Genomic DNA, 26,802 nt, shown 5'->3' with positions numbered 1-26,802 from the left:
ACCTTTTTCAAAGCTTACATTATGCACTTTAAAATACGGAATTACAAAACAGAAGAGCACTGCCAATTAAGAAAAATCAGTAGTACATTAACGAGTTCTACACTAAGATGCATGGTAAGTATATAAATTTGTTTAATTTTTCTTACCTGTAAACAAGGGTGTCATCATAAGTACCATTGTACTGGATTTGAAACATACGTATTCCAGGGATATTTCTTTGAAAATTAAATTTAAGTAGTGCCGTTGATGATGTAGCTTCTGCCACCACAATTTTATCTTGACTCAATTTAGTATCACCATTACTACTGCTTGTATTAGACCCTGACTTGGTAGAAGTTGAGATATCTGAAGAACCAGGATCAGGCTCATGGATATGGTTTGTACTGTTTAGTAAGTGAGGGAGCTTAATTATATGAAGATCAACTATTTGTGTTGCTTCCCCAGCAGGATTGGAAGCAATGCAGGTAAAAGCACCTGTATCCTTTACAGTAGTTATAAGAATGTCAAGTGTTCCGTTATCATACACCAGAGATCTTGTTGCATTTGAAATAAGCTTTCCTTCAGGAGAAATCCAGTGAATTGCAGGCTCAGGGTCTCCCCTGGCTTTGCACCTCAGTGTTGCCCTTTGTCCCTCCAGGACTCTCATCTCATGTGTATGACGAGTAATGAGAGGAGGCTCACACAAAAACTCTTCTTCAGGAATTGACCAAAAGTAGCGGCCAGTTAAAAGTGGAGGAGAAGCACAGGTCTCTAAGTCATCTTCTCTGGACAGACGCCTCAACCACAACAATTCACAATTGCAATGCAAGGGGTTTCCACCAAAACTTAATGCAAAAGTAGATGGGCTTATGATTCCTGAGGTTGCTAGTACCTGAGCTCGCTGAAAGAGAGGGTCAGGTGGTAGCTTCTGCAATTTATTTGATGTCACATCTAACCGAGTCATCTTGTGCAAATGGGAGAAGGTCCCCTTAGGAATGTTATCAATCATATTGTGATCCAAACTAAGGGTATGCAAGCTAACCATCTTCTCAACAGCATCCCAAGGAATGGTTTCTAGATTATTATAGGACAGATCCAGCTCCTCAAGGGCGAAGACATCATCAAATGCTGTAGAGGAAATTAAAGTCAGCTGATTGTTGTTGAGTATCAAATGATGAAGATTGGAAAGACCACTGAACATATCGTTTGTAATTTTAGTCAATCTGTTGCTATTCAAATGCAAAGCCCTCAAATTTCGTAGGTCAGCGAAAGCATGAGGTGTAATAAAACTTATTGTATTCCTGGATAGGGTCAGGTCCACCAAGCTGGTCATATTGGCAAAATCTTTCCTTTTAATATTTGTAACAAAATTGTCTGCCAACCGCAGTTCCACAGTTCTTCTGTCAATGTTTGGTGGAACAAATAAAAGCCCTTTCTTGGCACAAAGGGTTGCAAGATTAGGAGACAAAATCTGACAGACACAACGCTTTGGACAGATCTGAGCTTTCACTGCTATGCCAATGAAAAACAGATAAAAAAGAATTTTTTCCATTGTAGATCAGATTTAAGAGCCTGTAACAGAAGACACAAAATAGAATGTTAGCATCCAATGATTTAATTCATATTCATATTCCTACTAAAATAATATTTGTATGCAATGTAGAATAGAGAAGTTATTCCACTTGTTTGCTTAACAAGTATTAATATTTATTCTGTAGTAAAGGCCATAATGGGCAATAGGGATGAATCATACACCATTGATAGTTTCATGGGATTTAAAATCAAGTGGGAAAAACAAAGCAGTCAAAAGATTATTATAACTCTGCAAACTAAGTGCCATTTTTTAAGTATGTTCAGGGTACTCCATGGGTGAACCAAAATAGATATATGGCTGAGATTCTAGGCCTGGGAGTTCAGGAGAACATACCCTAGACCCTGAAGGACATTTTGTTACATAAAGATATCTAAAAAATTAGAGGCATATTTGAAGATTTGTAAGTAGGTCAATTCAGTAGCCTCAATGGAAACAATAAAAAACCAGTATTTGTTAGCTTGCAGCATGACCTTGAAGACAACAAATTCTTGATTAATTTTTTTAACTTTACAAACTATCTTGACATAGATCAACCTTCACTTTTTTATTATTTTATTTTATTTTATTTTTGAGATGAATCTATCATTGTTGCCCAGGCTGGAGTGCAGTGGCGTGATCTTGGCTCACTGCAACTTCCACCTCCCGGGTTCAAGTGATTACCCTTCAGCCTCCCTAAGTAGCTAGGATTACAGGCGCCTGCCACCATGCCCAGCTGATTCTTGTATTTTTAGTAGAGACAGGGTTTGTCATGTTGGGCAGGCTGGTTTCGAACTCCTGACCTCAGGTGTTCCGCCCGCCTCAGCCCCCAAAGTGCTGAGATTACAGGCATGAGCCACTGTGCCCAGCCAATCTTCACATCTTAACTGAAAATGCAAAACTCTTATGCTCAAAAATAACAAAGTTGAATGCTCACCACAATAGCTCTGAGTTCCCTAAATATTAAAATATTTTATTGGTTATAAATGTGGATTTTTAAAGATAATTTCTGGGAAGCAGCCATCAGTGGTTTCACTTAACAGTATGTTCAACAAGATATTATATTCAGTTTTCCTTTTTTTAAAATCTTAATGAATGTATATTTATCGAAATTTAATTTTAAATAAACACTTTGACAATTTTCATTTTTCTGTTTGACCTTGTGTATATGCTATTGAAATCAATCCTCAAAAATAATAATAGCATATATGTGATTAAAAGTTCTCATATGTTGCATCAGGTTTTTTTCTCTTTTTTTTTCGAGGCAAAGTTTTTCTCTGTCACCCAACCTGGAGGCTGGAGTACAGTGGTGTGATCATGGCTCACCGCAGCTTCAACCTCCCCAGCTCAAAGGATCCTTCCACCTCAGCCTTCTGAGTAGCTGGAACTACAGATAAGTGCCACCACCCTAGGGTAATTTTTTTTTTTTTTTTTTTTTTTTTTGAGACAGGGTTCAAACTCCTGGGCTCAAGCAATCTTCCTGCCTCAGCCTCCCAAAGTGCTGAGAGTCCAGGAAGGAGCTACCTTACTCAGGCCGTTGCATGAAATTTTAAAAACCATGGGTGAAAATAGCTGTAGAAAATCATACATGTTTTCAATTTAATATAAATATGAAATCATCCTGGAAATATCATGCCTAGTTTTCTAATTAAAGCATATTTTATGACTTTTAATTATTTAATGCCTTTTGTAAAGTAAAAGCCCCTGATAGCAATAACTTAAACATATCCTTAGAACGACCCCAGATTGCAGAGGCACCTGAAAGTGTGTCCTGAGCCAGGGAATCCAGGAGTGGCCAGTCCGGAGATTCATTCCTTGTCTATGAGAAACATCTGAACCCCCAACCTGTCCAATGGAACACCGGCTGTACAGGGGATTAATGCCCTGGATTTTGGGTTACGGAGGCTGCCGGGTGGAGATCGTTAAGTGGTGGTGGGGAGCTTGTTAAATGCTATAGAAATTGCAAGCAGTTGTGGTTTTCCTGACCAGCCTGCCACCACTGGACTGTACGTAAGGCAGATATGTTGTCCAGCCTGTGACCACTGGACTCTTCCCTGTATGTAATCCCCTAATCAAACCCCATATCTCACTTGCTGGCTCTGGGTCTCTTCTTCCGCTTCTTGAACCTGGATCCTTCCTACTGAGGTTAAGAGGTGTCCGGCACAACACCTATTTGATGCCATATGAAATGTGATCTAGTTAATAAAAATGATCATTATCAACAAATAAAGATATAATCTTCTGTTCATTACTAACTGGTATTAAACTAGCCTTTCCAAAACAAGCATTAACAAATAAAATTACAAAAATATATAAAACAACAAGTTTTAGACATTGGAAATGAATAAATACAGAACCGTGATCCTTGAGATAGTGAGTTGAAAATGAATTCTATAATTATCCCCGGAGACATTTTCCAAATCACAGCACAAGAAGGGGGAACAAGACAACGTATAAATAGTCTTGTTAAACTGAAAAGACAAAGATTGGAGAGCACAGAGTCTCAGGTGGCTTGAATTTGTGGAGCAGTATCCTAACGAAAAGAGAGTTATTGAAGAAGGGCTCTGGTAATCTATGTAAGTGGAGGCAGGGTAATAGGTACAAACCATGCTGTAATACTGATAAAAAGGGATGAAAGGAAAAGGAACAAAAATCCAATGACCTGTGGAACGATGTTAAGAAGTCAAACACATATGTAATTGCAATATCAGAAGAATGCTATTAGTCTGAAATATATTTAAAGAAATAAAAGCAAATAATTTGTTGAATGTTATAAAAAAAATCTATAAATCCAAGCTCAACACAATGAAACCATGCCAAGACACATCATCGTCAAATTGCAGATAACCAGAGGAAAAGTAATCTTAAATGTAGGCATAGAAATAAGACGGGATTACAATAAGGTAAGGTAAACAAAACAAAAGTAACTGCTGACTCCTCACTGACTTCTCATTGTAAATAAAGTGAGATGGAAGATAATGAAAAACATCTTTAAAGTGCTCCATGAAGAAAGGAAAACCTAGCAACCTAGGTAGGATTATACTTTCATAAAAGATGAAAACAAGGTAAGAAATTTTAAGAGAAACAGTTTCTTCATAAGCAAACCTGCACTTATATGAAAATGTAAAGGATAGTGTCTTTGGGTTGAAGGAAAATTACATATGGAAGAAACTTGAAACTTTATAAATGACTAAAGAACAACAGAAATGAACCATCTGTAGATATGTATGCAATATTTTTGTTTCATTTTAATGTGTTTATAAATAGTATTTCTGGAATAAATATAGAAAGTAATAAGAAACCATCACTGTCATCCTAAGCAAACAAAATAAGATGGATAAGCTACAAATAATATTTTTAAAAATAGCAACATTATAACCTTTGGAATACAAATAAACTTAAAGAATCTAACTTCCAGAGGTGACAGTCCTTGATAAAAGGGAGGAAATGGCCAGGGGTGGTGGCTCACGTCTGTAATCCCAGCACTTTGGGAAGCGCGGGGGACGGGGGCGCAGATCACGAGGTCAGGAATTCGAGACCATCCTGGCCAATATGGTGAAAACCCGTCTCTACTAAAAATACAAAAATTAGCTGGGCGTGGTAGTGCACACCTGTAGTCCCAGTTACTGGGGAGGCTGAGGCAGGACAATGGCATGAACCTGGGAGATGGAGGTTTCAGTGAGTGGAGATCACGCCATTACACTCCAGCCTAGGTGACAGAGCAAGCCTCCGTCTCAAAAAAAGAAAAAAAGGAAATACATAGCTGTTCTCTATTTCCCCCACCAACAAAATAGAAACTAGGACATCCTATCTATCTGACATAACTTGGGATAAAAGGAATCCTGCCTACATTTTACCAAACTTTTAAGAATGCATTTGTGGTTGGATATAACAAAATAGAATCCACAAGAGTCCCAATAGTAACAGTGAGAAAATATTAACACCTATCTCATTCTTGTTACTTTCATGAGTAACAGAAATATTATCTTAAAAAATATGGGAATAGAGAGAGGATAGAGATAATTTCTCTCAGATACATGTTATTTTCAGATGAGAAAAAAAATGAGGAAGGAAAGGAAAATTGAAAGAAACATTTCGGGCAAACTTGCTTTTCAGCTTGGAAAGAATGGGAAAAATGCAGAGGAACTGGGAGAAAAATACAGTCCCTCAGGGATTTCATCTATCAGGACTGATGGAGGGGTGGGAGAGCTCAGTCCCCTTCATCTCCCTACAAATACTCCTGATTTTAACGACAAAATGCCTAGGGTGACATTGGGCAGCTGAAAAATCCTTCCTAGAGCTTCCTAGAGGATATCTCTAGGAAGAGATATGGGTAGCTGCAGCCAAAAGAAAAATAAAAATACTAGGGGTGAGATTTGAGATTAAAAAAATTCTGCTAGGCCAACAACAAATCTGGCCCCAGAGCTCTAAAGCAGGGTGGTGAGGCCTCCAGAAATTTAGAGATCAAAAGATTCATCGGTAAAATAGAGATAGATCTCGAAAACCACCGTAGGGCACAGATCTCAGGTCTTACTAAATAGGAAATTCCTAGACATGTAAGAATTCACTTCACATAAAAACCTGAAGAAGCAAGAAAAAGTGACCAACATTAAAAAGAAAGTGATTAATAGAAGCAGATCCAGAGACACCCCAGATATTACAATTACCAAAGGAAGCATAAAATTACTATAATAAAAATTCTAACGTGTCTACAGGAAAAGAAGGACATCACGCATGATTTGATGGGAAATTTTAGCAGAGATGTGAAAAACAATTTTTAAATGTATACGATCTAAAATCTTCGTAACAGAAGATTGGGCAGAGCAGAAGAAAAGTATAAATGTAACCGAAGATAAATTAATAGAAAAAAAAACTAAAATCAGATTTATAAAGCCTGAGAGAACAGAACAAAAAGTATTAGATCTGAGGGAAAAATATTTGAATGATTAATATTATCATAATTTTAATCGCTCTCAGAAAGAAAGGGAGAATGGGGCAGCATAAATAGTAGAAGTAAAAATACCTGAAGAGATTCCAGAGTTGATGACATTGATAATATAAAAAGACCAATGCAGCAGACAACCACCTGGGCACAAAAGAACAAATGGCTGAAATCCAAATATAAAGATAAAAATTTATTAAAAGAGGCAGAGAAAAAGGTATTGCATGCATGGAGGGTAACTGTAGAATTTACAACTGAATTTTCATCATAATTAAGGTCAAAAGAAAATGAAATAATATATTTAAAATTTATAAAGAATAAAAGAATATACTCTAGAATTTATATCCAATAAAAGTATCCTTCAAAATGCATTAAAAAGTATTTACAGCTAGGCAAAATCTAAGAAAAATTTATCTCATATTCTGTGCAAGATGTAACAACAGCAGTTCACCAGTATAGAAGGAAAAGAGAAATAATGAACCCAGTGGGAAAATAGAAAATCATTGCCAAGGTAGTAGACTTAATCCTAAACTACATGAAAAACTTCAAACACGAATGGGATGTAAAAGTTAAAGGCAAAGATTTTTATCCTGCCTAAAATAACCAGGCCATCCATGAAGCATTCAGAAAAATGCATGTTGAAAATAAAGATATGAATAACTAAAAGTAAAAGGCTGAAAAAGATATGTCATTAAAACACTGAACATAAAAAGCTGATGTGGCTATAAATTAGAAAAAGGCAAACAGTATATCAGAGATAAATATGGGCATTTTATAGAGTAAAAGGATCAATTCATCAAGAAACCACGAAAACATTGAATGTACACGAACTTAGCAAAAGATCTTCAAAATACATGAAATGACACATGACAGAAAAAAGGGAATTTTTTTAAATCCACAGTTACAATTGGAGATACAAACTCCTCTCTTTCATTATTAATTGATAGAATAAGCTGAACAAAAAGAGAGAGCTGTAGCTATAAAAGATTTACACAGCACTATCAACAAACCTAACCTAATTTACAATTATAAAATATAACTTCAATAAACAGATAATACACATTCTATCTAGATTCTCATAGAACTTTAGCAAGACTATTAAATTGAAATTAAATTAAATTAAATTAATTAAATTGAAATTAAAGTATAATAATTTATGGTATAAAATGTAGTGTGTTTGAATTGTTATGGTAATTCAGACTAAATATATTATTAGAAAGAAAACATGATTTAAAATCAGTTATCTAAGCTTGATACCTAAGAAGCTAGAAAGGAAATATAAACCAGAGTAAATAGAAGAAATGAAACTATTAGAATGAGCAGAAATGTATAAAATAGAAATCAGACCAAAAAATAGAAAAAATACATAAAGTCACAAGCTGTGTTTTAGAAAAGATTGAGGGCCAGGCACAGTGGCTCATGCCTGTAATCCTAGCACTTTGGGAGGCCAAGGCAGGCAGACCATGAGGTCAGGAGATCAAGACCATCCTGGCTAATACGGTGAAACCCCGTCTCTACTAAAAATAAGAAAAATTATCCGGGCGTGGTGGTGGGCGTCTGTAGTCCCAGCTACTGGGGAGGCTGAGGCAGGAGAATGGTGTGAACCCAGGAGGCAGAGCTTGCAGTGAGCCGAGATATTGCCACTGCACTCCAGCCTGGGCAACAGAGTGAGACTGTCAAAAAAAAAACAAAAGTTGATAAAATTGATCCCTGCAAGATAATTAAGAAAAAACGAGAGAAACTAATAATTGCCAATGAGAAGAATAAGAAAATACAAAATTCCCTGTCATACCAATATATATACTCAATACTATAGATGAAATGGACAAATTCATTGAAAAATGTAAATTACCAAACTACTAATAGATGAAAATGTATAGGCAACAAGATACATAGAAAATATAAACAATATCACATTTGTTAAGGAAACTGAATTCAAAATCAAAATCCTCTCATAAAGGTAATTCCAGATCAAAGTGGAGATCTAATTGTCCACCTATCTATCATAATATAAATATATAATATATGATCAGTTACGTATACAATTTAAACATGTAATATATAATTTTATATATAACAATATAAATACACATCTACAGAAAGAGAGAGAGAGAAATAGAAGGAAGACAAGGAGAAAATGAGGAAAGCAAAGGCAGTATTTGTGAGTATTTGGGGATCTGGGTAAAGGGTATACAGAAATTCTTCATGCTATTCTTGCCACTTTTTAGTAATTGTGAGTAGGTGATTAAATTTTTTTTTTAAAAAAAGGAAGTAGTGATTTTTCATTATGTTTCTAAATATTTGTTCCAAAGAAAGAAGAATATATAAAAGGGCATATTATCTGTAGTTAATCAAAACTTAATCGAATTTTAGGAACATAAATATTCTTAACTTTGCATATATGTTCAATGAGGTGATTCCATTGCAACTTAAATTATATTTCCTATTTCATAGCTTGATTTACTTTTTATCATCAGTCAACATATATACATCACTACAGATATGGTAATTTAGAAAGTAAGAGTAAGTGTAGAATAAAATCTGGACAACTCCCGTAAGTCTATCTTCTATTTGAGACCTCTAAGTAATGAAAAAAAAATCATATAAATTGTGATTGATGACTTTTCCCAAGTTATTTGGACAAGGTGAAGATTTCAAAGTTTATTAAAAAATAGGAGGTAAGATCTCATGTAAAGAAGCATAGTTTTCATTTCCTACAAGTTCACAAACTGATCCTTGACATATTTATTATATTAATACATAACCTCTTTAAAAAATCAATGTAAATGGAAAGTCAGAATAGCTTTCTTACTTTTCTGGAATTAATAATTTAAAAATTCATAAATATGAAACATACTATCTATATTTTTAATCTAGTTAAGTAAAGCCATTTCAAGCACGATCTGTCTATTGCTTTCTCCAAATAGTTAAATATAAGCAACATAAACAAGTTTTTGTTAAATATTCGAGTGGAACTGTAACTCGGCAAATAGTGATGCAGTTGCAGCTCTTTAGATAATATTTACATATCTTCTTATTATATGTTATTTGAAGCAAATTCTGTTCAGACAAAGAAGAGTCTATTACACATAAACTGAAAAGTGATTCTCCATCACTACATCCATCTTTCTGTCATGGCTATTACATAACATATGCTTAAGAGTATCAGTACTTCTCTGGGAACCAGGATGGAATATAAAAGCAAATTTAGATTTTACAGCCAACTGAGAGTAAAGCCTATTCTCTGCAGAAACCAATATGGTAGCAATTCATATGCTGAGTTAAAGGAAAGCTATTGGGCTTCTCCATAGCTACCTTGCCATCATTCAGTAGAACTCTATTAATTCAATTAGTGCCCGTTCGTCTCAACTAATGCCTGAGGACAAAGATTAATGTATGTTGATGTTGATGAGTTTTTGTAGGATGTGTTAAATGGCTACAGTATTGTAAAGGATATTTTATAATATAGCTGAGATGTTGAAATGCCTTTAATAGTTTTATTTCAAATATTTTAGGTTTTCTGTCTAACTTTTTTCTAGAGAGACTATAAATGCTAACATAACATTATTTTTCATTAAAATACATACTAATGATGTTATTATTGAGCCTATAAAATTCAGGCCTCAAAATATTATATATATAACCTAGAACAATTACATTTTGGTATTTGATTATAACAGTCACTAGTAATACGGCTAAGTACATTGAATGTAATAAATTATTAAAATTCACCCATGCATCAATTAATTTATCCTTTCATTAATATTTTCAGGAAGATGTATTTAGCAACTGCAACATATACAAGGCGCATTGCAGGAATCTACCAAACTTAGAGAGTGAGGATCTGTGTAAAACAGGTATTTAAACAATTAAAATAGATGGCCAACTACAAAAATGTCGACTTATTATACTTTGATATTTAAATTTGCATAGTCCTAATTGGTTACTGAGTTCTTAATATAGTATCCTGTAATTTTTGTTCTCAACATGTGCGTGTGTATATCTACACACACACACACACACACACACACGTATTTGTACCATGATATAAATTTACATAAACATTATTTGCATAAATTAACTCCACATAAGAGACCAATTACTTATACAAACCAAACAATTTAAAAAATAATAGCTATCATTTACTGAAGATAGGTAAACACAAATTAAGTAATAATTTCTTTATTTTATAGATGAGGAAACAGAATTTGTCATGATCATGGCTTCTCTAACTTGTGCCTTCTCTGACTTGTAGATATGCAAATATTCCAGATATTCATTGCTTTCTAAAATTGAGGTGAAGGCTGCATAAAAAGATATTTTATGTCATTTTGAAAATTTATTAGCAAGGCATAGTATTCTGCACCTGTGATCCCAGGTACTCAGGAGCCTGAAGCCGCAGGATAGCTTGGGTCCAGGGGTTCGAGGCTTCAGTGAGCTTTGATCATCCCACTGCACTTCAGCCTGTGCAACAGAATGAGAGCTTGACACAAATAAAATAAAATAAAATAAACTTATTCAATATATATTAATTTTGTTAGCTTACATTAGAAAGCTCAAATGGACTTGCCATACTATGTACTTATCCCAAATTCTATTTAATACTTGCACAACTGCATATAGTTACTTTATTACCATTTTATATGATAAAACTGAATTTAGGAAATGTAAGTGATACTCTCACAGTCGTAAAAAAAGTAAACAAAAGGTAGTTTTAAGAGAGAGAGAGAGAGACAGAGAGAGAGAGAGAGAGAGAGAGATCTATTTCCCAAAGCCATGTTCTTCCTATTATACTAGGTTGTTAGTGGTAAATATTATTTATATTGTGTTTTTCTGATTATGTAGAACTTTCATATAAAGGATTTTTAATTCTCATATTGTAAACAATGACACTTTGCATTCATTATGTCATTTACTCATTTATTTTATTTGTCTCTCTTTACAATCAAATTACATTTTAAAGGTGCTAGCAGATTATTGTGGTTGTTAACCAAAAAGTGATTTTGATGAGTGTCTCAATTGATGGAGGTTGTTTAGCCAAAGTGTGAGGATGCTTCAGGGAAAAACACAAGGCATAGGAGCCTCTGTATTGTGCACTTTTCCCAAGAGGGTTTTGGAAACTTCAGTATTTAAAGGAGAAAGAGCAAGCAGGAGGGATAAAAGAGAGGGCAGCATCAGAGTGAACAGGCAACCTACAGAATGGGAGAAAATTTTTGCAATCTACTCATCTGACAAAGGGCTAATATCCAGAACCTACAAAGAACTCAAACAAATTTACAAGAAAAAAACAAACAACCCCATCAAAAAGTGGGCAAAGGATATGAACAGACATTTCTCAAAAGAAGACATTCATACAGCCAACAGACACATGAAAAAATGCTCATCATCACTGGCCATCAGAGAAATGCAAATCAAAACCACAATGAGATACCATCTCACACCAGTTAGAATGGCAATCATTAAAAAGTCAGGAAACAACAGGTGCTGGAGAGGATGTGGAGAAATAGGAACACTTTTACACTGTTGGTGGGATTGTAAACTAGTTCAACCATTATGGAAAACAGCATGGCGATTCCTCAAGGATCTAGAACTAGATGTACCATATGACCCAGCCATCCCATTACTGGGGATATACCCAAAGGATTATAAATCATGCTGCTATAAAGACACATGCACATGTATGTTTATTGCGGCACTATTCACAATAGCAAAGACTTGGAATCAACCCAAATGTCCATCAGTGACAGATTGGATTAAGAAAATGTGGCACATATACACCATGGAATACTATGCAGCCATAAAAAAGGATGAGTTTGTGTCCTTTGTAGGGACATGGATGCAGCTGGAAACCATCATTCTTAGCAAACTATCACAAGAATAGAAAACCAAACACCACATGTTCTCACTCATAGGTGGGAACTGAACAATGAGATCACTTAGACTCGGGAAGGGGGACATCACACACCGGGGCCTATCATGGGGAGCGGGGAGGGGGGAGGGATTGCATTGGGAGTTATACCTGATGTAAAGGACGAGTTGATGGGTGCTGATGAGTTGATGGGTGCAGCACAGCAACATGGCACAAGTATACATATGTAACAAACCTGCACGTTATGCACATGTACCCTAGAACTTAAAGTATAATAATAATAAAAAGTAAATTAAAAAAAAAGAGAGAGGGCAGGTAGGTAGTAAGGAAAATGGTCACATTCTTCTGAGACTCTGATTAGTGTTCAGTAAACCTATATTTTACATGTGAAATGGAGTAAAAGAAAAAGACAATTATGCATTCCTCTGGTGTTCAGTATGTCTACATTTTACATAAAATATAGGAAACATGAACAAATACAATAGAGAAGAAGTCAATTACGCATTCTTCTCTGGGTAGGTGGAGGAATGATTTCTGATCTGCTCTTGTCCTGCACCTGTGAAGATAAACTGGTAATTGACATAGTCAGGGTGAGATAAAACAGAACTTGGGGTTAGCAGTAGTTTATAGAGGGGTATATCTGCCTTACATGTATTCATATGTATCTTTCAGGTTACATATGTATTCTGAAAGATTTAGAAGCTTACAGGGAATTTCCTCATGAGAAATGTGTGAGGGAGGCCAGCTGGGTAAACATGTGGCCTATTGTGGGAACTTGATTTATGTATGAAGTCAGGACCCAGGGTTGTGATATAACAGCTCTCTTTTGGGGAACAAAAGGAAGACAGTATTGCATGACTCAGTTTCCAACCTTAATTTTCCCTTCGGCATTATGAGTTTGGGGTCCTAAAGACTCTTTTCTTTCACATAGTAAAGACATCAGAACAACTTGGGAGGCAACCAAAATGACACACTTAGCTATAGTCATTCATTTTCCTTTGGTAAGTGAAAACATGACTAAAGTCACCCAAATAATTTAATTCACAATGCTAAGTTTTCTTTTAAGTGTATAAATTCTACCTCACACAAGAGAGTGATTTCTGTATGTAAAGAAAGCTCAGTATTCTTTAATTGGTATGGCTTGAGTTGTCACCTATCTTGCCTACTCAGAAATCGCCCTATAGAGACTCTATGTGATATTGGGAACCCATGGATCCTACCAGTAAATACTACTAGGAACCATAAAGGTAAATGTATTCTTTCTTGCAGAAAATGGCTTGGGGAGAAAAAGCAGCCTAGAAAAGGCCAGTGCTAAGAGGCTGTGAAGATTCCCTACAGTGCTGGAACAGCAGTAGTTTGGAGTTGAGTCAGCTGGCACAGGTGGCAATTGTTCCCTAAAATGAATTTTTGTTGATCATGAGAATTTCCTATGCATGTGCAGAAATAAGTGAGAAATATTTGGGAAAGGGGAGTGATGTGTGTAGAAAAGAGGAAGATAATTTATATATAAAACTTCAATTAATTAAACCAGTAGTACCTCCAGAAGATAAGTACAATTAATCTGGGGAGTAGATGGTTATTTGTTGATATGGTTTGCCTTTGTCCTCACCCAAATCTCATCTCAATTTTGCAGCTCCTACAATCCCTATGTGTCACGGGAGCGACAAAGTGGGGGGTAATTGAATCATAGGGGCGGTTACCCTCATGCTGTTGTTGTGATAGTGAGTGAGTTCTCATGAGATCTGGTGATTTTATTAAGGGGCTTTTTCTCCTTTTGCTCAGCACTTCTTGCTCCCACCAAGTGAAGAAGGATGTGTTTGCTTCTCCTTTCACAATAATTGTAAGTTCCCTGAGGCCTTCCCAGCCCCGCTAAACTGTGAGTCAATTAAACTTCTTTACTTTATAAATTACCCAGTCTTGGGTATGTCTTTATTAGCAGTGTGAGAATGGACTAATATATTCATTTAGATAAATAATTTGATTATCCACTTTGTTTGTGAAAAGTACATTCCCCGGGGCATTGCTTTTGAAGGTACAATAAAACAAGGATAGTCAAATTCCTCTACTTGATAAATTAAAGTGTATTATGAGGAAGAGGGAAAAGGACTCAAGAAAGTATAGCAAAGACCAATATTCTATATTAAATGTAGATAGGCATGTAGCTTCGGATAAATAAGCAGAGTTGTTACCTTTCAGTTACAGACTATTGTTGCTGTGATATTGCCCTGTTGCTCCCTATCAATGTCAAACCTGAAGGTGTTTGCCTCAACATATCTGTGCCTTTTGGAAAGCATCAGAGTAAAAAGATCTTGAGTTCTACACCATTGATTAATGAGGAATCTGAATCTCAGTGAAGGTCAGAAGGCATTACTAGGTATCTAAGATTCCAACCTGAATTTAATGTCCTAGTTCTCTTTCTACTGCATCTCATTGCAGGATAATTAGGCTTCAATGGTCACAGGAATTAGGAAAGGTTCACACATTGAACATTGCCACAAATGTGAAATGCAATGAAATCATCTTGCTGCTACCTCAGCACAGTAGATGACCCCTGTTTCTTCCAATTTCCGATAATATAGCAGCCTCTTTCCCAGAATTCACCTTGATTTATGACAGCTTGACATAAAAAAGGTTATAATATAAATTTGAATGTTATTAACTGGTGTTTCAAATCTAATAAATGATTTATTACTTTATTCAGTTTTCCCTTGAAATTCTGAAAGGTGAATCTCTGAGCCATAGAGATGTCATACTATCCACTGTATTTCAGTTTCCCTAGGGTATTAGCATTTCTTGTAACTACAGTCCCTGTGGTTATATCGGCTCTGTTGTGCTGTTGCCATAGCAATTAAAGAAACACAGTAGTAAAGCAATGCAGAAAGAATGATCATCCATATAGAGATGCTGTATGACAGAATTCAGACATCTAGAAATATGGAAAATTCTTCAGAAAATAATTTCTTTTCATATTATTGGGGCATTGAGGTAGCCTAGTTATCGCTTTCAGAAAATCAAATTGAATAGCTGAGACTCTGTGAACATGAAAAATGGGAGAAGAAAGGCATACCCACATAGAGAAGGAAGAAAAGTGAATTTACTAGGGTATAAATACTAAGTATGTGTGCGGGTGGAAAGTTCCGGCAGTACTCCTACAGAAATATTTTGACAAACTAACACCATATGGAAGATTTTATATCACTGAAAGCAATTTCTCTCTCTCTCTCTCTCTCTCCTTTCTGCTCTCTCTCTCTCTCTGCTCTCTGCTCTCTCTCTTTCTCTCTCTCTCTCTCTCTCTGTCTCTCTCTCTCTCTCCCCCCTCCCCCGCTCTCTCTTACTCTCTCTTCTGTCTTAGGAAAATGGAGGGTTAAGAGTATTTAGTACATTTTATTGTATTTTGGGAAGTGTACTCTGCTCTTCTACTCTAAAGAAAAATGTAAGAAAGCTCTGCATTAATTGTGTTTCTGTGATTTGAGTTTGTGTTTCCTTCAAATCCTGCACTATGCCGAAAATAGGATCAAGATGTAGTTTTTTTCACCTATTGTAAATATAAACTCTTTAACAAAATGCCTGGCCCAGGACAGATTCTCCTTCAGCAGCAGCAGCAGCAGCAGTCATTATTGCAGCAGTGTAGTAAGCAAGAACAATAAAAATGTGGAAACAGCCTATTACCAATTTTAGGGTGCACAATGCTACATCAACTCAATGAATTTTAAATCAAGTCATTAAAATGTTTATGACTCATAAAGAAGTGGAATTTAGACAAATGTTTAGTGGAAAAATAGAATAAACTATCATATATACTTTTTGTGTATGCAAATCTATACACATATCTGTGCGCACACTTATGTGCCTGTGTTATGTGTGTGTATGAGAAAGTACTAGTTGCATTTCCAATATCCACTTGTCCCTTCTTTAGAAGAACCTAATTTTTACCTGTTGCATTGCCCAAAATGAAGTTTGTTTTGTAAATTGTGCCTTCCAATGATACATAAGCGAAAATGTTGAGAACTTCAGAACAGGCTGCTTACAAGGAGATAACTGAGATGGGATCTACCCTACTTGTCCTGTGCTGTTTGCCTTCTTTAGAATTACAGTTTGAATATAACGTGTGGAACTCTAGCAGCAAACTGGGACATTAAGGTGACCTTGAAGATGAGAGTCATGAGCAAGGATAGTAAGGAGTCATTCCTAATTGTCTTGAATTTGCTCTACCAGCCCTGGATTACTCTTTAACATGCTTAAACTACGACTATTTTGAAAAGTCTGTTATTTACAGCCAAACTAATTTTACTTGGTTACAGTATGATTTTAAATCATTAAAGCATCAAATATGAATATGCTAACATGATTAGGAAAAAACATAGCACGCATTCAAGTCTATATGTCTATAGATACTTTAGACACTTTTTGTGTGTAGATCTTTTCTGTAAAGTTTTCAAAAAGTTAAGAGTAACTTGGGTTCTTTTAATATTAAATCATCCACATTAGCGATTCGGCATAGTCATAAAAGTTCTCTACTAATTGAGAAGTTTTTGACAGGTATATCTCTAAGCTGTAACAAAATTACTAAAAACAAATATTATATGATGATTACAGTGAGTAAACACATTTAGCCTACATCTGTCATCTATCACAGCAGACAGGCACTTTCATTCAGGCTCTGAAGCATTTCTTGAGAGTAAGTTAGATAGTTAGGTGAAATTTTTATTTCAAGCCAGCTAAATAAATTCTTATTTTAAAAAAGCCATTGAGCCCACATTCCCTAATCATAAGAATGTAAAATGATAATAATAAAAAGCTTTCCAACCTGGTTATTGGTTACATATGTGGACTAAGCCAAGTGTTGGCTAATGTCCTCATCTTTGGCTTAGGTAAAAGAGCAGGTAGAGTAATATTAATTAGAATGTAGGAAAAAAAGTTGGAATGTACTAAGAGATAATAAATTAATTGGGGTAATCTATTTTTGAAGGTAACTTTCTGGTTTAAATCAGGGTGGGAGAGTTGTTGAAATAAACAGGATACTGGTATTAAATAAAATCTGTGAGTAGAAAACCTTGGAGGATATAATGGATAGATATGGCTGCTTTGCAGACAATAAGAATGTGGCATTTAAAATTTCTTGAGAGCACTCCATTGTATAAATTTGGGAATTTTTTTTTTTTTTTTTTTGATGGAGTTTCGCTCTTGTTGCCTAAGCTGGAGTGCAATGGTGTGATCTCGGCTCCCTACAACCTCCACCTTCCAGGTTCAAGAAATTATCCTGACTCAGCCTCCCGAGTAGCTGGGATTACAGATGCCCACCACTACACCCAACCAATTTTTGTATTTTTTAGTAGAGGTAGGGTTTTGCCATCTTGACCAGTCTGGTCCTAAACTCCTGACCTCAGGTTATCTACCTGCCTCGGCCTCCCAAATTGCTGGTCTTACAGGCATGAGTCACTGCACCTGGCCTAAATCTGGGAGTATTTTTTTACTGTTATTTGTTATTACACAAAATAATAATTACTTTTGATTTGATTATTATTTTTCATTTTTCAGCTGGCAAGGCTATTGGTGCAAGCATTTCTTTTTTAATGACATAAATCTAGTATCTACTTTTGTTCCTAGGATTTAAAAAATAGAATCAGATGGTTTTTAAGTAAGGTCCCATCCCACATTTTCTTCCAGTTTTTAAAAGCACCTACTCCTAGCTGAGAATATCAAGGCCCAAATATTTATCAGATATTATTGGAATTTTTCAAACCTTAAAAACTGACATATACAACCTAAACATGTACTGGTAATCTAGTATTTAGGTGATTTATAATATACCTGGTTGGTTGTAATATAACACAGTCATAAAAAATCTTTGAGGGTTAAAAATAATGATAAAATACGTTACAATGTATGTTGGCATAATTTTAAGATGTCCCTGTTATTGCTACTCTCTGGTGTATACACTTTTGTGTAATCTTATTCCATTGAGTGTAGTTAAAAGTTTTAACTTCCAATCAGTATTAAATGTCAGTAAAAAAGGCAGTTTGTATATGTATGTACAACTCCTAATTATTTGACTTTGAGTTAATAAAAAGAGAGTTATTGATATGGTTTGGCTGTGTGTCCCCACCGAAATATTACCTTGAATTGTAATAATCCCCACGTGTCGTGGGATAGACCCACTGGGGGTGGATTTTCCCCGTGCAGATCTCATGACAGTGAATAAGTCTCATGAAATCTGATGGTTTTGTAAAGGGGAGTTCCCCTGCACATGCTCTCTTGCCTGCTGCCATGTAAGACATGACTTTGCTCCTCATTTACCTTCCGCCATGATTATGAGGCCTCCCTAGCCATGTGGAACTGTGAGTCAATTAAACCTCTTTCCTTTTAAATTACCCAGTCTGGAGTATGTCTTTATTAGCAGCAGGTAAACAGACTAATACAGTTATCTTGGGGGATGTCATACTGGGCGAATCATTTGACGGAAGGTCTTTTTCCTGAAGTTAGAGACTCCAAACAGAAGATTCCCTCTCTTAATTGCTGGCTTTGAAAAAATAAACTGTCATAATTCTATAGCAGTGAGAAAATGAATTTTACCAACAACTTGGAAGAGCTTGGAAGTGAGTTCTTCCCTAGTTAAGCCTCCAAATGAAAACTCAATCAGGCCAATACATTTATCATAGCCTTGAACAGAAGACCAATACATTGTTCTGATTGAACAGAAGACTCAATCAGGCCAATACATTTATCATAGCCTTGAACATAGCTAAGATGGGTTTAGATTCCTACTGCATGACAACTGGAGATAATACATGTGTACTGTTTTAAAGCTTCAGTCTTTATTAATTTCACAGCCATAGTAAACTAATAAAAAATATTTAGATTAAAAATTGAGTTAAAAGTCAAATGTGCACCATGGTCACAATTATTGATATGGTTTGGCTGTGTCCCCACCCAAATCTCGTGTTGAATTGTAGCTCCCACAATTCCCATGTGTCATGGGAGGGACTCAGTATGAGGTAACTGAATCATGGGGTGGGTCTTTCTCTTGCTGTTCTCCTGATAGTGAATAAGTCTCATAAGTTCTGATGGTTTTATAAGGGGGAGTTTCCCTTCTCTCTTCTCTGCTGCCATGTAAGATGTGTCTTTAGCCTTCCACCATGATTGTGAGGCCTCCCCAGCCATGTGGAACTGTGAGTCCATTAAACCTCTTTTTCTTTATAAATTATCCAGTCTTGGGTACTTGTTTATCAGCAGCGTGAAAACAGACTAATAAGACTATGTAAAAAACTAAAACTAAAATAATACTCAATGTAATTTTTATTTCAACAATGTCAGGCTAGGAGCCATGCAAAAAGTGTTTTCCTTTCAGCAGTGTCATTTGTGATAATGTCAAACTGGAAACAACCAAGTTACCCATTCAGAGTAGAAAAGAAATATAAATTGGAGAGAACAAGAAAATACTATAAAGCAATGGAAATGAACCACTCTAGCAGTAACATGTTGCTTGCAAGCATAATGTTGACAAAAGAAAGACAAAATGAGTGAATACTCTAGACTCTATTTATATATAAATTTCAAAACTAAGGACATATTTAAATGGTGACAGAATCATAACTAAAAGCAAATTAAGTGATTAACATAATGTGTGAATTATGTTTATTTGCCAGTGAATGGATGGAATGTAGTTTCCATGGGACATATAGGATTTGAAGGTACTGGCATGTTCAATTTCTTTTTTTTTTTTTTGAGACAGAGTTTCGCTCTGTTGCCCCAGGCTGGAGTGCAGTGGTGCCATCTCGGCTCATTGCAAGCTCCGCCCCCCAGATTCACGCTATTCTCCTGCCTCAGTCTCCCAAGTAGCTGGGACTACAGGCACCCACCACCACAACTGGCTAATTTTCTTTCTTTTTTTTTTTTTGGATTTTTAGTAGAGACGGGGTTTCACTGTGTTAGCCAGGATGGTCTCAATCTCCTGACCTCGTGATTCACCCGTCTTGGCTTCCCAAAGTGTTGGGATTACAGGCGTGAGCCACCGCACCCGGCCGGCATGTTCAATTTCTACACTGAAAAGCAAGCTGCATGGCAGTCATTTTATAATTACCGACTATACTATACATGTGTGTTTTACGCACTTTTCGGTATGAATAATGCATTTCACAAAAATGTTTTAAATGGCTGAAAATATTGAAAAGTATTCAGTGTGTCCTGAGACTAGTAATGGCCTGTATTCAAATGCTTCTTCTCTTTTTGGCCAATTAGATATTGCTAATGCAGTGGAAGGAGTCAGGGAGGAGAGAGATGTCTTCTAAAGACATTTTATGGCCTACGCTCCATTCGTACCATGCATCAGTAGGTGGTGGATTGTTGGAGAGCAGGTACTCATTTATGCACCCTCTGGAGAAGCCAAGTTTTAAGTACTTACTCAGATTTTGTTAGATGAGTAAATGACTACTAACACTATTATCACTACTAAAATTTGAAATGGAAATAGTCTGGCTACCACCATTCATTCGTTGCTTTCTTTGTGTTGGTGCTAAGCTTGAGGGACCATGATAATTAAAATGCTACTCAATATGGCAACTTTTTGTCCTAAAGTTCTAGTTCCTTTACATATTCCATTGTTCATTCTTTCCACTGGCCAAATATTTAGAATCTTGACATCTATTATTCAATACGTAGTCAAAACCTAAAGAAAATACTAAAAAAGTAAAGAAAAGTTAACTTTTATGAGCTTTTGAAGGCCTAAGTCTTGGAGAAAACGTTTTTACTGTATCTTATCCCACCTAGTTTGCTGCTGCTTTTTGTTTGCTTTTCTCTGTCATAGAGGAGGGTGATGAAAAAATTGTGGCCTGGAGAAAAAAGTACAAAAACAACAACATACATATGGATAGCAACTCTATGGTGAATATAAATGAAACATATTTATAAATATATAGTGAAAACATTAATGCTTTCTAGGAGTCAGGAGATCTGTCCTACACTTTCTATGATTTCCTGGAAGATCCCTCCTCCACAAAAGTTTTTTTTTTGCAATTATGGCAAACAGAGACAAAGAAGAAGTGAAACAAATATTCCCAGGTAGCGTAAGACAAAGAGGGAGGCTATGAGGGAGGGTAGCAAGGAAGTGAGAAAAGGTGAGAAGTGACAAAAAATAAAAAGTCTGAATGATGAGATGTTTTCAGCCAATTTTTCCCTGAACAAAATGACAGAGATATGATGGAGATAAAATACATAAACATAATGTAATATGGAGGTCTGCTGTGAACTGAGAATCAGCTGGGATGACGTACACATTAAGCATCAACACTAGTGTAAACTAACATTTAATATATGCCACCCATCCTAACCAAAACAAAACTTAATTGGTAGTCTGGTAAAATGAGTGGAAAGAATTAAAAATCATGTGGAAATAGGTTGAAATATAGAGATTTGCTTTATGTAAAACATAAATCTCTTTTCATAAGCCAGATATTTGGATTAAAACCAGGGCATTAGGATTTTAACCATGTGCATGCATGCACATACATACCGCCTGCCCCCCCCAACCGCCCCACACGCAGATATCTGCATGTATATAATACACCAACTAACATTTAAAATGACACTCTTATGTAGGTATTATAATAGCTTTAAAATACAGGTTCCAAGAGTCTAAGTAAATCATCAAGAGTCAAAGAACTATTGAAAATCATAGCCCCCATTCCAAATATACATATTTAAATCTAAAGTCTATATTCCTATCCAGTATGTTTTATTACCTTCATTGAAAATATTCTCTACTATACTTCTCCTGCCTTATGGATTTAAGAAGGCTGGTCTTAAAGTAATGTATATAATTAAAGGTTATGTCAATAACCTTTTCAGTATAGTTTTGGAAGATAGTTCTTCGTGATTTGTAGACTGTGTATCTCACTATGTAAGATAAATTACATTGACAACTACATAAATAAGAGTATGCAGTCATATAATAATATGATCCAATATTATGTAGCTAATAATATAATCTAGGTCATATTCTGGATTCATTAATCGGAATTACTTGTGGGAGACAACACTGATATGTCTATGTTATTGTTTAGAGATTAAGTCAATTGTGTGTTAAAATCACGTATATTCACTTTGTCTCTTAAATGCAACTTGTTAATTATGTGATGATTTTAAATTCTGTGATTTTTCTCTATAAAGGAGCTTTCCTGTTTGGTTGTTCCACATAAGGAGTGATATAAAGATAAAAATCAAACAAAAAGGTACAAGGCTTTTCTCCTTTCTTATATAATAATATAAAACTGCATGGGGTTATCAGGGTGAGTTGAAGGAAAGGCAACTAAGCAATAAGACCAGGTCCAAGGGAGTTTACACAGTTTATTTGCACATTTTGGAGATCCCGGGGCTCCTTGGTTCAGATATACCATAACTTGGGATGAAACTTCCCTGCCAGTGATTTTATCTCATCCTAAGAGACCCAAGAGTAGAGGATTTAATAATGGCAGTATCTCTGCAGCTCTTTTAGTGGTAACCTAGACTTGCTCCTTAGCTGTAACTGCCCCAAGCCTACAGAAGATGAGAAAATTCTTTAAAGGTGTTTTCTCTCTGATCTCTTTCTTAGTGTAAGAAAGCCTGTTAACACAATCTGTAATTGTCAGAATTCCCAGGAAGAAAGTAAGACAAATGATGGAGAATGAACCCACTTCCTTTACCAGACTTAATTCATAGATGCAAATGTAATATCTAATCCTATAAAACTTCTAGATAAAAACAGAGGTGTAAATTTTTGTGACCTTGAAATTGGGAGCAGTTTTTTAGATATGTCACCAAATCCCAAATAAAAAATGAAGCAAAATTGGTAATTGGATGTCATCAAAATTAAAACCTTTTGAGTATCAAATGACTCCATAAAGAAAATGAAATGACAACTTACAAGATGGGAAAAAGCAGTTGAAAGTCATACTTACGACAAGGGTCTGGTATTCAAGAACATATAAATGACTTTTATAACTTAATGAAAGGAAGACAAACAGATTATAATTGGGCAAAGAATTTAAATAGACATTTCTCCAAATAAGACATATAAATCACCCATAAATATATGAAAATATGTTAAATATCAAGGGAATGTAAAACAAAACAATAATGAGATACCACTTTGCACACATTAGAATGGTTATAGCCAAAGAAAAAGACAAAAGCAAGTGTTGGTGAACATGTAATGAAATTAATATCCTCATACGTTGATTCTGGAAATGCAAAAATGTGTAGCCACTTTGTAAGCAATAAAATATAATTGCTTAAAATGTTAAATATATGGTTACCATATGACCCAACATTTCCATTCCTAATTACACACCAGAGAAATGAAAATATGGTGACATAAAAACTTAATACAAAAATTGTGAGAGCAATATTACTTATTATGACAAAAATGTGGAAACAACCCAGATGTCTATCGGCTGATGAATGGATTAACAAAACCTGGCATATTCACACAATACTACATTGTTTGGCAATAAAAATAATGCAATACGGATATATGAAGTACCATAAATGAACCTTGAAATCATGCTTAATAAAAACAGCCTGTCAAAAAATACTGCATATGATACAATTCCATTTACATGTGATAACTAAAATCAATAGATTCACAGAGATGGAAAGTAGACTCAAGGTTATATGGGGTTGGGGATGGGGCATGGGGAGTGGTTCTGATGAGTATGGGTTTTTTGTGGGGTGACAAAAGTGTTCTAAATGTGATTATGGTAATGGTGGCACAACTTTGTAAATACACTAAAAACCACTAGATTGCACAGCTTTAATGAGTAGACTGAATGGCACATGAATTATATCTCAATAAAACTGTTCTAAAATAATGACACACAAATTAAAAAAATAGAAAAGTAAAATTCAATAAAAACAGAGAAGTTATTTTTAATGTCATGTGGTTTGCTGCCTAAAAATTGGCAAAGTAATTAACTAAGTCATCTTGTAATAAATTAAGAATATATATTATAAAATAATATAAAATAAGGTACAATGTAATAGCTGATAGAGCAGAGGAATGAGAATCATAGAAAAAAGCCTTTCATTATCCCCAAGGGAAAAATAATCAACCAAAAACGGAGAGAAAAGAAAACAAATTATAATAGATCAAAGAGGCCGGGCGCTGTGGCTCAAGCCTGTAATCCCAGCACTTTGGGAGGCCGAGACGGGTGGATCACGAGCTCAAGAGATCGAGACCATCCTGGTTAACACGGTGAAAACCCGTCTCTACTAAAAAATAAAATAATAATAATAATAATAAAAAACTAGCCGGACGAGATGGCAGGCGCCTGTAGTCCCAGCTACTCGGGAGGTTGAGGCAGGAGAATGGCATAAACCCGGGAGGCGGAGCTTGCAGTGAGTTGAGATCTGGCCACTGCAGTCCATCTTGGGAGACAGAGCGCGACTCTGTCTCAAAAAAAAAAAAAAAAAAAAAACAAAAAAAGATCAGAGAAAGAGAATGTAAACACTAATGTAGTATATATAAACAAAAATACTTCAATATCCACATGAAATATAGATGGACTATATACGCACTGTTATGGGTTGCATTGTGTTCCTCCAAAAATTTATATATTGAAGTCCTGAACTCCCAGTACCTCAGAATGTGACCTTATTTGGTGATAAAGTTACTGCAGATGTAAATAGTTATGATAAAGTCATACTGGAGTAGGGTGGGCTCCTAATCCCATATGACTCATGTCCCTATAAAAGGGGACATTTGAAGATAGACAAATAGGGTGAACAAACACTTCTCAAAGAAGACATTTATGTAACCAACAAACTTATGAAAAAAAGCTCATCATCACTGGTCATTAGAGAAATGCAAATCAAAACCACAGTGAGATACCATCTCATGCCAGTTAGAATGGCGATCATTAAAAAGTCAGGAAACAACAGATGCTGGCGAGGATGTGGAGAAATAGGAACACTTTTACACTGTTGGTGGGAGTGTAAATTAGTTCAACCATTGTGGAAGACAGTGTAGTGATTCCTCAAAGATCTAGAACCAGAAATACCATTTGACCCAGCAATCCCATTACTGGGTATATACCTAAAGGATTATAAATCATTCTACTATAAAGACACATGCACATGTATGTTTATTGCAGCACTATTCACAATAGCAAAGACTTGAAACCAATCCAAATGCCCATCAATGATATACTGGATAAAGAAAATGTGGCAAATATACACCATGGAATACTATGAAGCCATAAAAAAGGATGCATTCATGTCTTCTGCAGGCACATACATAAAGCTGGAAACTATCATTCTCAGAAAACTAACACAGAAACAGAAAGCCAAACACTGCATATTTTCACTCATAAGTGGGAGTAGAACAATGATAACACATGGACACAGGGAGAGGGACATCACATACCCAGGCCTGTTGGGGGTTGGGAGCTAGGGTAGGAATAGCATGAGGAGAAATACATAATGTAGATGACGGTTTGATGGGTGCAGAAAACCATCATGTGACATGTATACCTATGTAACAAACCTGCATGTTCTGCACATGTATCCCAGAACTTAAAGTATAATAATAATAATAAATTCTTTAAATTAAAACTAGCCTATAAAATTTCAAAGAATTGTATTTATTCAGAATAATTATTTAGACTACAGTGCAATTAAACTAGAAATTCATAAGAAAAACATGTCTATAAAATATGCATTTCTGTAGAAATGGGCCAGTGCACTCTAAATAACCCATGGGTCAAAAGAGAAATCATAAAATAGATTAGAAAACATTCTGAATTAAATGATGATTAAAAACTCTATATATCCAATCTTGTGGGATATTAGTAAAATCACAAATAGGTCAACGTATAATCTTAAAGACAGTTTTTGGAAAATAAGAAAGGCTGAAAGGCAATGACTACTCATCAATCTTCAAATGTTTTAAAGGGAACAACAAATTAGCCCTAAGCAAGTAAAATAGTATAATAAAGACAAGAGGAGAAATTATTGAAGTAGAAAGCAAATATAAAATAGGAAAGATCACAAACAAAAATATTATTTAAGATATCTATTAGAATTTACCACCCATTGTAAGACTGATTAAGAAGAAACTTAAATAAGCACTTCATTAAAAGTGATTATTAAAAGCCAATATACATATGAAGAGGTAGTCAACCTTACTAGTCATCAAGAAAATACAGAATAAAATAGCGCTGTTACTACATATATACACATCCACCAATGCCCCCTCACCAAAAAAAAAAAAGTTCTCAATTATGGTTAGAGCAACATCTACTCTCATACTCTGTCTGTAATTTGCACAATGATAATTTGGCATTTTCTACTTAATGTTGTATATGTATGTATAAATTATGATACAGTCTTTCCACACATGGCATATATCCAACACGAGTGCATACTCATAGGCATTAAAAGATATGTATAGGAATGTTCCTATCGGCATTA

The 26,802-nt window shown here is 35.3% G+C and overlaps 1 protein-coding gene across 50 annotated transcripts in view; it reads right to left on the bottom strand.

Annotated features, from left to right (window-relative positions):
* LRFN5 (leucine rich repeat and fibronectin type III domain containing 5) overlaps positions 1-26,802 on the bottom strand; it is a 285,174-nt gene that overhangs the window by 16,259 nt on the left and 242,113 nt on the right. For 13 of the 50 annotated variants that reach the window (XR_012415749.1, XR_012415751.1, XR_012415748.1 and 10 more), the window contains one exon: positions 147-1,551. Coding sequence is in view for 43 of the 50 variants with exons in the window: in XM_073997285.1 (XP_073853386.1) it covers positions 147-1,531 (1,385 nt within the window). In the remaining 7 variants the exon portion in view is untranslated. Of the gene's footprint in view, positions 1-146; positions 1,552-3,639; positions 3,745-6,572; positions 6,636-10,857; positions 10,975-26,802 lie in introns of all 50 variants that reach the window. The other 37 variants (XR_012415752.1, XM_073997286.1, XM_073997302.1 and 34 more) reach the window with 12 other exon arrangements.

The sequence above is a fragment of the Macaca fascicularis genome, chromosome 7 (assembly GCF_037993035.2).
Source record: "Macaca fascicularis isolate 582-1 chromosome 7, T2T-MFA8v1.1".
In the NCBI taxonomy this organism is placed as follows: Eukaryota; Metazoa; Chordata; class Mammalia; order Primates; family Cercopithecidae; genus Macaca; species Macaca fascicularis.
Note: the sequence above shows the minus strand (reverse complement) of the source record. Positions and strands in the feature narration are given on the sequence as shown.